The sequence below is a fragment of the Plectrocnemia conspersa genome, unplaced genomic scaffold (genome assembly GCF_051122295.1).
Source record: "Plectrocnemia conspersa isolate PC_06_02 unplaced genomic scaffold, ASM5112229v1 ptg000011l, whole genome shotgun sequence".
NCBI lineage: Eukaryota > Metazoa > Arthropoda > Insecta > Trichoptera > Polycentropodidae > Plectrocnemia > Plectrocnemia conspersa.
The window spans coordinates 4488773-4502116 of NW_028277175.1; the positions used below are offsets into that span (position 1 = coordinate 4488773).

General features: G+C 33.1%; 1 protein-coding gene across 1 annotated transcript in view; it reads left to right on the top strand.

Annotated features, from left to right (window-relative positions):
- The window catches only part of LOC148229184 (uncharacterized), a 23387-nt gene continuing 10043 nt past the window's right edge, over positions 1–13344 (top strand). Inside the window, exon 1 of the mRNA XM_088198551.1 lies at positions 1–587. Coding sequence (XP_088054677.1) covers positions 500–587 — 88 coding nt within the window. The 5' untranslated portion in view covers positions 1–499. The remainder of the gene's footprint in view (positions 588–13344) is intronic.

The following is a 13344-nucleotide window of genomic DNA, read 5'->3' on the forward strand; positions in this document are numbered from 1 at the left end:
AGTATAAGTTTGCTCTTCGAGTCGTCGGTTCGTTCGCAGCGGTTTGTCTCTCGCAGTTGACACGCGTTTTGAAATCCGCCAGCCCTCACTTAATTTACAATTCGGTTCAAATGTCTCAATTGTCGCCGAGTATACCAGGCAAATAAGCAAGCGCGTTCAGACAGAGCGAAAGCAGACGTTTTTTTTAGCATACATTGAACAGTGAATCGTTCGCTCGGTGGCCCTTCGGTAGTTTTAATGTTTAAAGGCAGTCGGTTCGACGTCGTCTACCGCCGGCAGGTGAAGCACTACGCTGTGTTGCAGATGCAGTGCAAGGATCGTTTTTACACTCGAAACAATCAAGAGACCATTCACAACTTTAACAAACTCTAACGGCGTGCCCGTGACGCCGACTCGTTTCGGTCGTTCGTTTCGTTTGTCATGAGTCGTTATCGCGTGGAGCTGTGACGACGATCGCCAGTGAGAACGTTCCGCCAGCGCAGCGAGTAGCCAGGTAGTCATGCTCAGCGCCAAGATGAACCCGCCCAAGCCGGCCGAGACGCTGCTCTCCAAGTGCGAGATTCCCATCATCGATTTGGCCCATATCGGTTCGTATTCCATCTTGCGTTTGAAAAAGCCACCATTTTAAAAGTAAAACGCGACCTTAACGATACCAAAGTCGGCCATTCGAATTTAAATAATGGCGATCGAACATAGCTTTCCGGCCATGAACTGTTTTCACTTTTGGTCTAAACCTCACCTTTGACGAATATCATCATTTATACATTTAATTTAATTTAATTATAAAAAATAAATTTCGTGTTTCGCTTTCACTCGAATGGTAAATATGTATACGCCCATATAAAACCTTTGTTATTTGATCTACCATCAACTTTATTGCTTTGTTTCACCCCGTTGTAAATTTATGTTACGACTAAAAATTATAAACATACTTACCTTTGTTGTTTCATGTTTCAATCAAGTCAGTGCACACAAACAAATACATGCAGAATCACGTGGTAACTGAGAAAAAAACGCTTAATTAGACTTGTACTGGTGCATATGTTTAAATTATCAGTAGTAATTATTTATATACAATTATATGTTCATTTTGGCCTGTCACTAATCGACCTATACCCTTAAAAAATATTATTCAGATGATATTTTCTTTCTCTGTTTAATATCGACGATTTGGGGGGTATATAAAACATGTCTTATCTTTCTGCCGTGTATAAAGGAATAACGTAAAATCGAAATCGACGCATTTGTCGATGTCGTCGATTGCTGTGTTTGATATCTGTTCGGGAAAGTTATATGGTGCTAACCCAAGTCTTTGTTAAAGTAAGGTCCGCGGATTATTTTTATCGTACTTTATAATATACGTCTGCTGGGTACCCATAATTGTTTATTTTCGCTTATAAAAAACTCGGATTCTTATATAATCCAAGAGACATAAATCTATATTATTGGTAAAATAAATCATTTTCTTCAACAAAATTCTTGAACAACCGTTTAATGACCATGCATATATTAACAACTATATCGGAGACCTTAAATTAATAAATTTATGAGTTTTAAAATCATAATGCTTCAGCTTTAAAAAGAAACATCGTGTACGTTTTTTACTTAATTTGTTCGGAAATGGTAATAAACTTAGTTGATGCCGTTCGTATACCCACAATGGTTTGTTTGTCACTCCTACGAAAAACTACGTTTTTTGTTTGTTTTATATATCGTAGATATATCTTTTGTTTTTTTGCCATACGGTTATCTAATTATAAATTACAAAAACAGTATCAAATTTAATTTTATGAAAAAAAAACACCACAAAGTTTGCTGTTTTTTTATATTATAAAATTGCACCATAAATAAAAGCCGTATCACCAGATTATAAATAAATTTATTTCTGTAAATGTTGATATATTTAACATTTTTTTATGAGCTACTTTTACTACATTTCTAGTGGATTGTATGCTTCACTGATTATGTATGTGCTACTCCAAAGAACATAAGCTAATTAAAAACAAAAAAATTAGAACACACGTAGTCTAACTTATTAACGTACTTAACTAGGAATAATAGCAATTTTTCAGCAAATGTTTTTATAAATCAGCAAAAAATCGACCAATCTGTTATAATTAGCGATACGAAAAAACTACAATTGACGTCTATTATCTGTCCGTATTTATTTTAATAATATGTTGTCTTATCTAAATTGCGCGAATCGCACCGCAAAGCAAAATAAGGCAGAGCTTGTCATTGATAAGCAAATTTATATTACTAACGTTTCCACTAAAAGTCGGCTGTATTAAATCTGCGCATGCGCAAAGATCAAGATCAAGTTCATCTCAGGACGGACGAATAACGGAATCGTCCACTCCTCAAATAGGTCGTCGATCGTCCATCGTCATCGTGATCATCATCATCGTCTTCGATGCATGTTGCGAAATGAATTATGGTTCTCTTTATGGAACGGGTTTAACCAGCTAACCAGCTGACAAGACACGGTTTAACGTTTAGCTCACGTTTATAAAAAAATCACGACTATCGTGCTGTACGTAGATAGTATGATATCGTCTGTACTCTATAATGTATGTAGTTTTTGAGTTATTAAAATTAATGACTCCCTATTCATCTGGCGACCTTCTGTTCGTCATCTAACATGTATATTTTTTATCGTTTTGAACACTGAATTATAGCTTGTTTTAGTTTCTTATAATGTGTAAATATTTAATAGTCAAAGAGCACTCATATAGTATATTTTTGTTACCAACTATACCATACTAGATATAGAAAATAATGTAAAAGCCGTATTTTTCATAACAGCAATTGCTTAAAGGCTGATCATTGTATCAAGACATGAAAATAAACTTTCCAAATATTTTTTCACTAGCAACAATATAAATTCACTAACTAGGCTAGTTAAAATGTATCAAACAATTGAATTATAATTTCACTGGTCAATATCAGTGAAATTGTATTTATTTACTTAAAAAATACATTTCAAAAAAGTAAAATATAAATTTTAAATTGCTATTGTCTATATTTTTCATAATTTATTATTATTATTAAAAGTGGTATACATGCATTTGTATTTAAAAAACATTTTTATTAATATTATTGCATAATAAAATTTAACAAGTTTATAGTTTTAGAAGCATTATTTAAATTTATTAACGTTTGCCAATATTTTTAAGTTGATTCAAATGCAAACCCTTAAGTGTCTCAATATATAAATAAATGGACTTATACCACTTTTAAAAACAACGGCTCATATATGAGATCTATTTCGTTTCATATAACATAAACCTATGGTATAATCAAGTACATTATTTTTTAGATTTAAGAAATGTTTTCATTTTTTGTAATTTCTACACAAATGTGGACAGGCAACATCAATACAATGTTATTTAAATAAATATATTTAACGGAATAATATCAATATATTATCGATGTTAAAATATCACAGATATTTTCTCGTCCCGATTTTTGAAACGTGATTCCCGTGAGAATTTTTGTCTGTGAACAACTTCCCACAAAATCTGAGTAAAAGCATGAATGTAAAATGGCATAGTTATATAGAGCTATATAAAAAAACTTAACAATTTCTTCATTTAACATATTATTTACAGGCGCAAGTGATGTACAATTTAATTTAAGTGTCTATTATAAACTATTAATGTACAATTTTTTGTAGTTATGTTTTTAAGTATGTTATCTGTGTTTTAGTATAGGAAAAGTTGACAAAAACCGCCTATTGAAAATGATATCATTACTTAAAAAAATACTAATTAATTAGGAAAGCTATATATGTGGATACAATGACCCATATTGTGTTTTCAAATATGCATTTTCTATTATCGTCCATGACTTTGTTTAAAGGCATGCACTTTTATTGTATTCTTACTGCTCTACATTGCTTTCAGACAATGCGTGACGTAAACGGTCAAGGAATGGGTCCTATGCAAATCCGCAAGCAAAATTAATATATATTTATGTATTCTCTCGCCCGGGGAACACCCAAGCCGAGAGAGGCCTTTGGAGGTTGTGCAATACCAGGTGGGATGTGGTTTCTCCAGGTACATATAACAAATATCTGGGATTAATGTGAGGTTTCAACATGATTGTACGACCGATTGACTCACATCAGTGGCGTTATCTTGAAAATGTAAGAAACCCAAGGTTTGATTGATAATATTAACGTCATTGTATTATAGTTGCTAAACATTGCTAAATGTTTTTTTTATGAACGCGATAAATTGAGGATAAGTAACGATTTTATCTGAATGATACGTATTTCCTAGAATAGGATAGTTGAATAAATTAAAACGCAGTATTTTTCCGAGCACCTTGTGACTACATCTTTCTGCTCCCCCCTTTCTTATTTTCTTCTTGGAACATGTCAAAGTTTTGCCATACATATATTTAATGTCTAAAGCCATTTTTGAATCAAATGAAATATTACACTATTAAAAGAGTATGACAATTAAGCATTACTCAACTTTCCATTATCAGCAAGGTTTACGTTAGATTCTTGCTTTGCATGTGCTCCATAAATTGAGGTCAATACCGCAAGGAAAACTTGATGGTTTTTATTCAGAAAATTGCAGTCTTTCGCTATTGAATTACACACGCATCGAAAGAGGGCTCGTAACTCATGCAAATTTTAATAACCACAGTGTACTTTTTAAACACACGCACGACGTAATTAGAAAGTTACGACCTCGTCGAAGTCGTTACTCTTTTTGAAGGAAGACGTGTCTGATTGTCGGCTATATTTTCTGTGTTGTGTTGTAAGAGTACTTCTACAATTGAAGTTTCAGATATTTAGTCATTTAGACGCCAGAAAACGAGTGACGCGTCAAAGTCGATTTGGGCATATAACTACCTGTCGATTGCGATACGAGGAAAATTATTGAAAAAAGTATTTCGTTGAATTCAATACAAGGAAAACAAAGTCAGGTTTGATTGGTAACAAAGCCACATTCATAAGTCATAGTCATAGAAGATAACGACATATTAAAATTACAACACACGATTCAGAAACTTTATGTGCAAAATGATATTGTCAACGTACATAAAAACTCATTTTTCGGTTTTGGAGCCTGTAATGGATTTGCAAAACCACACAAAATCTTGTCCAAATTTTAATAATACCAAGGAACACCATTGTCCTTTGTTTCAATACCAATTTGTAAAATTTTAACATTTCGAACAATACAAGACAATTAGCATTCATCTTTAGCAGAACTCGCTAATGTTATTCCAAGATGTTTACAAAAGTAATTGATAACAAAAATTGAATTGAATAAAAAGAAACAGCACTTACGATAATAAATGTTCGTTTTGCTCTCGAATGCATAAAACTTTGCACTTTCTCTTATATTTCGAGTTCATGGTAACGCAGAAACGATTGATCCGCCTCGCTTGACATTATCATCAAGATAATTGCTAAATGCGATAAGTTTTTATGTGTTAATAAAAAACACTTATCGTGACGATAGTAATTCAGCTCATGTTTAATGCGGTGGTATATCGCGTGTCTGTCTGGCTTAGAGACAAAGCGCTCAGATCCTTGAACCCGAATTTTTTAGCATCCCTTCCCGTCTGTCGGGTTTGGAGTTGATTTTTTCCTTCTTCCTGGCGTGCGTTTTTGCACAGGTAAGAAGATCCCGGCCGCACGAGTAGCAGGCGGCGTTATGTTCCAATTATAAATTGGATCTCGCTCTGTCGCACGCACGACACGTTCCCTTTTCGTGAGAGTGTGAAAGCTTAGTAGTAGATAAATTTAGATGCGACAGCGCCGCGTGGTATTGCCGCTGCATTGGATGCTTTGTTTCGCAAGGGTTATGCCGTCTTCTGGCGCAAACTGCACGCGGAAATCTTTGGAAAGTCTGCAAGAAGCTAGGTGGCAGGCGTTTCCATGTCTATATTTGTTGGATGTGTGGAATGCTTGCTAGCATGTGGCTATCTCTTAGGATGATCTTTAAATGCGTATGTATATAATTAAAAGGCAAGACAATAGATAGTTGTTAAGGCCTTGAACTTAAATTACATAGCACAAGGGTCTTTAATTGCAACTGCTAATTAAATGTGGAGTTATTAATAGTATGGTATCTCCCCCAAGTTTTTTTAAATACTGGAGATCGAGTCAAATGATTTAGTGATAGTGTTGGTTAGTATCACTAAATCATTGATTATGTAGCTAGAGTTACCAAACCGTACAATGAAAATATCCATGAATAACAGTTTTATTGTGGCTAGGTTGTCGCGCTGAAAAGGCTAATTTCGACCAATGGCCATACTCTTTTGAGCCCCGTTTATTAGTGGACAACTCCTCTAATAAAGCACGAGTATCTTCCGTGTGCCCTTTTGTAAGCGAAACCATTGTGGTCTCTTCCGATGATGGAAAAATATGTGAGACAACTCGTGTCTCGAAGATGTGCATTGTCCCACACGAATTGAACCAAAACTCCATATGTGCACGAGAAAATGTCAATATCTCCATGCACAGTATTGAGCAGACGTATAGGCCATTCTAAAAGCGCCAAACCATTTGACTTAAACCAACCCCTAATTCTTAGCAAAGTATGGCATCTTGCTGGAATCGGATGGTAGCGTGGTATCTACTTAGAAATATTTTCCAGTAGGAATCCGTTAATGTGGATATCAACATTGAAATAACCCCAGACCATAACGCTTCCGCCACAATATTTGACTTTGGGTGCTACGTAATCAGCTAGATGTTCTCTCACTCTTCGACGCACGTGATATACACCAGGGGTCTTAAAAAAAGTATGATTATTTAAAAAAATATTGCTTTAGAAATTTTTGAATAAATTAAGTTTTTAATATATTTTTATATCTACCACTTTTAGTTTTAAATTACTTTAAAGTTGGATTCATCGGACCAAATGACTTTCTTGCAATATTGTTTTGTGACGCGCTCATAAATTCGCGCTTTGCGTTCGAAACCAAATAAGAACCAATGTCACTTTCTATTCCACGCACTCTAATATATGCGTATGTACAATGTATCAACGTTAGTTAACTTCATAGTTGTTCTTTTAACAAGTTCGTACTTTCTGATAATGTTGCAATTGTAATGTTGCTTTTAGTGACAATGAAACAGTAGAAGCAAAGTTGCATTATTAAGTAATTTTCAAGTGAAGTTAGCCAATTTACACTCGAGGCAATCGATGTGTAAATGAAATTGTAACCAAAATATTTCTTAAACCATTGAATTTTAGTATATAAAAAATCGTTAAATGCATAAATGCAAATAGCAATATATAAATAGTATTTTTTTTAGTTTCAAAGACAAATGTCATGATATATGCTGAAGTACTGGTTTTTCCAGATTGGTTTCTATAAACAAGCTTCTTCTTTGCCATATACGTATACGCAAAATATAGTTATTAATGCAAAATGGGAAACATAAACATTGGTTTGGCGTAAAAAGCGTTTTATCAGTTAGTGTCGTTCGACAAACGCGACCTTGTCAGTTGAATTTACATTATTTGGACTTTGAAACGATCGATCCTGAATGCAAAGGATTAACGTTTAATATCAACACTCGTTGAAAGTGAAACGTTCGATACGATACGGGCCATTCGAGCATCCATGGAGTAATTAACATTTTTGTTTCTCTGGAATCCGCGTCTGCTTTGTGTGCTCTTGCGATGATGGGTTGGCAGGTGTTTGTGGGTGCAGACGACGAAAGGAGACGAGCGCCGTTTGATATAGGCCACCAGAGTTACGAGAGCGAACGTCATTTTTTGACACGCAACACGCCAACCGCTGGTCGGCGAATCGAAAGTCGAGTGATTTGATATTTTGCATTCGTTTTCGCTTTTGAGGTCGCAACGGTGACGCGGACACATTCACCGACCCGCCGAAGGATGGTGACGTAGGAAACAATGCATATTGTTGGTATGTAGAATCATAGACTGATCACCGTAAAGACACGTGTCTTCGATAGATCCTTTATAATCAAATTTTCTCTAGACAAAGGATCTCTGCGTTAAGAACAGTTTTTTAGCAAAATATTTTAAGCCTTTAATTCAACGGTTTATGGGTTAATTATATCAAGTTTTCATGCTTGATATACTTACACGCACTATATATTTTATTAGCTTTGTTGAGCTAAATGCTGTCGATTCAGGGCTGTGTAGATCATTAGATTGTGTGGATGTAAGACGTAACTGCTTCAAATGCGAGGACGAACTGGTCGTCTCAAGTGGCCAAGACGGACTTGAGTTAAATTTTGAGAAGGCCCGCCTCTGGTCGAATGTTTGCTTTTGAATACCATATCCATAATGCTCGAAATGTATTGTAAACTATATCATGGATATGTTTAATCCATTGACCAGCGCTGTCCAACTTCCAGGGATGTAATTTAGGCTTTTTCTAGCTAGGGGAGGGGGGGAGGGTGAAAGTTGACTAATCAGTGGTTGTTTTTTTAATATTTTGATTTCATTAGGAATCATAGTATTTCATTAAAAGACGCGCATTTTTCTGGCCAAATTCAAATCCACGTCAAAAGCAATAAAATCGTGCCGTCTTCGTTGCGGTGGGAACGCTCGTTATGTAGCGTTCCTATTAAGACTAAGAATGGAATAGCTTAATCCGTAATGTCTCAGACTGGTTTCTCTGAAGTGGTTAATACTTACCTATAGGTATTCATTATATCTGATTGACTGACTCAGCTGGCACAGATTTATCACGTTGTAACGTATTGGGCTATTATAAATATTAAATGGTTAGAATTTTTTTTTTCAGCTATCAATAGTGTTGTTATTCCTGTAACGCTGAAGATTGCTACAACTGGTCGATCTGTCATTCGCATGTCAGCAGTTCATTAACATTCAAGGTGTTTTAGGGTCAACTTGTTTACTTAGACTCGCAATATTGTCAGATGTCATGGTCAGACAACAAGCTAAGCGTGCTCTCTTCCGCCGCTCTGTCGTTATTCCCACTGCGCTCGTCGCTCTGAATACCTTCTCGTCCTACATACAATTAAATATAATCGTTGATACGTATTCATGGGGTGTTCAATGTTCTGACCAACGCTCGTTCGCACCTAACCTATTCAACATATTTTATAAGCTATTTCTAAAATAAACATTTTCTAATTCAATGATTTTATTCAGATATATGCAATTTTTATTCTAACATTTTGATATTTATTCTGATCCTATATTATATAATTGTGACCATTCATTATTTTAAATCTGATCGTCCTGTATTTTTATTCTAACCATATACTATTTTTAATCTGACCCTAAATAATATAATTATGACCAGACTGTTAATAAAATTCTGACCGAGATTTGATTTTTATTCTGACGATTTAATTTGTTGCCTTACCATATTTACTTGGAACTTTCTTTTCAAGACGGTCAACGCGTAGTATTGATTGGTCTATGAATTAAGTCGTATATCGCGTAAAATGGCAGTTTAAAATAAATTTATAAAAATATAAACACGAGTCTCAAACTTATCTACTTCCAGGAGTAGAAATGATTATATTTATGTATGTATGTATGTACAAGGTAATGCATGGTAATGTAACATTTTCAGTCTCGTGCTATTAGTTGATGTGATATTAAAGTCGAGTATAAATTTACCATAGAGCGTAAAAATTTAAGATTTACTTTGAACTCGTAGAAATGTTCCATAGAAGATCCACGAGATGAGCGAGTGATATGTGATTGCGCCTTTATGGAGCTTCTGAACTTTGGTTGTATCTTCCGGGAAGCTGCATTATTTTTAGATACGCCTAATGAGTCACGTAGCGAATCGCCTGGTTTGTCACATTTGTATAAAAATACGTTTTATCTTAGTGGCTTCCAAACTTTATAAAATATCGAATTTTCGCGACATATGGGGGACCGCGCGCCGAGAAATTTTGTACAGTGCTACGCTCAAATTTGCCAGTTGCAAAACATTTGCTATTCAAACCTAAATGAATATAATAACGGTTTATTTGCTTGTGTTAGGTTTGGGTTTGAACAGCACAGGAAACGCGGCGGGGAGTAACAATTAATAGTTTTTAAGCGTGACGCTGTGTTAACTAACTAGTACCAAAATTTTATTATTTTACTAAAAAAAAACATACTTTTATGTAATTATATGGCAGTGCAATTATTTCAATTTCATGGTGTTTTCTTCAAACGTTTAATGAAATTATAGTAATATATTATATATATGAAGGTCCCATTGCAAAAAACCCGAAATTTTATTTATAAAAATGCACTATTATTAAAAAACCGGCTTTAGCTGTAATTTGTCATATATTGATTATACATTATAGCACACATAATAATTTATTAGTAATTACATAGATGTTACAGATTTCTTTACTTACTTGTGAGTATTTATTATGACAGATTTACCCCGTTGAAACGTATTGGGCTAACGCCTTTCAGGTTATAATAAAGGATTAAAAAAAGTAATTATGTATACTTCATATTTATATATGGGTTGCAATAAAAACACATTTTAAATCATCTTCAGAGCTATAAATCTGGCATTAACTCTTTTATTGCCAAAGTTTTTTGGATTACTATATACATATCGATGTATTATTTACTACCGCACTAATCCGCTCTTTCTCACTCGCCTTTGTCTGTCTGGCTCCATCCGCACATTGATCTGTTAAATGTCAGCTACGAGGAGCTGGTCCGATTCGTATCATATAATTTTAATATTTTATGATTTTTTCGCTTGTTCCTATGTATTAGTTTTAATTATGTATTGAAATAATACAATATATTATTTTAGACCATCGTGACGCATTGGGATAACCTGTTAGTTACGATGGTTTTAATTTAATTTTAATAAATAAATTAAAAATCCTTGAAACATATAGCTTACAACTAAAAATGTAATCGATTGTTCTGATCTGGCGATTTTCGCTAAAAGCAAAAGCCGATATATCTGATTTCGGCAATCAAAGGGTTAAATAATAACATTTTAATAATATACTACTTATAGTATCGGATAAATGTCTTTTGTTTGTAATTGTGATTCGAGTGTTGGTTAAATAATATTATATATTTTTTATTGTATAGATATTTATATATTATTATTATTATTCCATAAATGTCTCTTTGCGTGTTTATTTATTATAAAATTCTTTGTATTATTTTTGAATGCATTAAATGCCATTTATTTATGATACATCAAATAAATAATAATTAATCTCTTGCGTCATTGCTTAAGCACATATTAAACGTGTGTTTTTTATATGTAAAATACAACAATATTTTTGAGCTGTTCATAAACATTTAATAATATAATATAATAATTTTTCAATTATTCACATGTGTACTGTATAATACATATATATATATATGTTGATTAATTACCAGTTAAGATGCTGTTCTGAATTTTGCATTGAAAGATTATTACAGTATGAAATTTGAAACCAATGTATTCGAATTATAAATATATGTGTAAGTTTCAAATTTAATTGTACTATTTATAGTTTTTAACTTGAAGCGTCAATAGTCATTGCGATTCTAGAAATAAATATATTTTCACTTGTTTCAATCACTATCGCGTTACATTGCATAGTTTAAGTGAAAGTAAATGCTTCAGCAGCATTATAGGACTACCAACCTCTAGGTTTAATTTTCGTTATTCCACTTAGATCCTGAGAATTTTAAAAATCCATTATAATTTATGGTATATAGTATTATGAAATTATGCGTTACCTTATTTGTTTGATGTATTAATTTAATCGGTTTTAAATTATTTATTTTTTAAGGCAAAATTTGTAAAAATGTACCTTGTACCTTTTTAGACTTTTTGTTTTAATAAATATGTATGTATATATGTATAATCTTGTCGCATTTTAATATTTTCATGAACCAAGATAAAAAGATGTTACGTTTTTTTCTATTAAAGTGTAGAATAAATAGTTTATTTACGTCTCATAAGCAAAGATTGTTAGCACCTTATCTAAATTACCTTTTCTCGTCTTTTCTATACTTTTCCATTGCCCATGGCGAATTTTTCAATTTAATATTCGTGTATGACTTTATTTACCCATCTACCTAATCTCGCATTTCACGCTTATTTTGCAAACATATTTCGACAAACGTTGAGGCTATGCTATAATCAAAACATAAGCGATGGTTGTAAAAAAATCCGACTTCCTCAATGCGCTCTCAGTCTTGCGTGACAATCGTTTTTGCGATAATTTCTGAAGCGCCTATTTCATCGCTCGCTAGTCACAATCACGGGAATTTTGATTATCTCTGATATGAGTTATTTGCTTTACTAGCGTTTCCACGATGATTGACTTTAATTTTATTGTATAAATAAAACATTGGTGAGAGTTTTTTTAAATTATAATTTAGCTCTCACCTGCAATATAATAATGATCACAATAATTATCGGCAGCCAATCTAGACTTTCCAACGATAAACTTGTCTTTATCCATATATAATCAACTCCATAGATAGTGTAGCGCAAATCGTGTCTTATGCTTTGACAGCAATTTATTTGCGTCACGTAAAATTATTCGCACATATTTTAACACAAAAGAGTGCGGACTTTGTGTTTGACGCAATTCCGGATTTTGCCAATTTGCGAAATTGCATCTGAATTTAGGTTCCCACTTCCGCAGTGAAAGCGACGGTTAAATATTCTCAAACCTATGTGATCCGATCCATACATTTAGACGGATAAAACTTTTTTAGTGCAAAATCTAAGGCCTTTTATTATAAAAATATTCAGCGATTTCTAAATTTATTAATTGCTACATAAAACGAATTGTTTGTGCATTAGTGTTGGACAGATTAGTTGCGAGCGAGCTTATGAATAACTCTGCAACGTATCTTTTTTGAAAAAATACTTTTAAGATTAACCCTACATAAATGCACAAACAATCCGTTTTACGGAACAAAGTATTTATTTAAATGCACATGTATTTTACAAAAAAAATCCTTTTAAATCGCACTTTGTATGAATGAATATATCATTATATAAGACCTTAATAAAAATTATCTATCGACAGATTTGTTAGGTTTTTTGAGCAAATATATAATATCAAACGTCACTTTAAATGACGCCAATTTTAACTTATTTTACTGCCAATGATATTATTGTCGTCATACTTTAATTACCGAATAATTGTATATAAACTTTTTTCTGTATAATATGCAAAAAGTAACGTTCGAAAGCACATTTTAATTAAATAGTATTTGCATTGAAACTGTCGTTTTTGCTTAATATAATATGTATACATCTAGAAAGAAAAAGAATACATTTTTATTATGTAACATATTATTTATTACTTAACTTAACCACTTACTATTCACGGATGTTTCAAAACATAAAATATGCGTACACCAA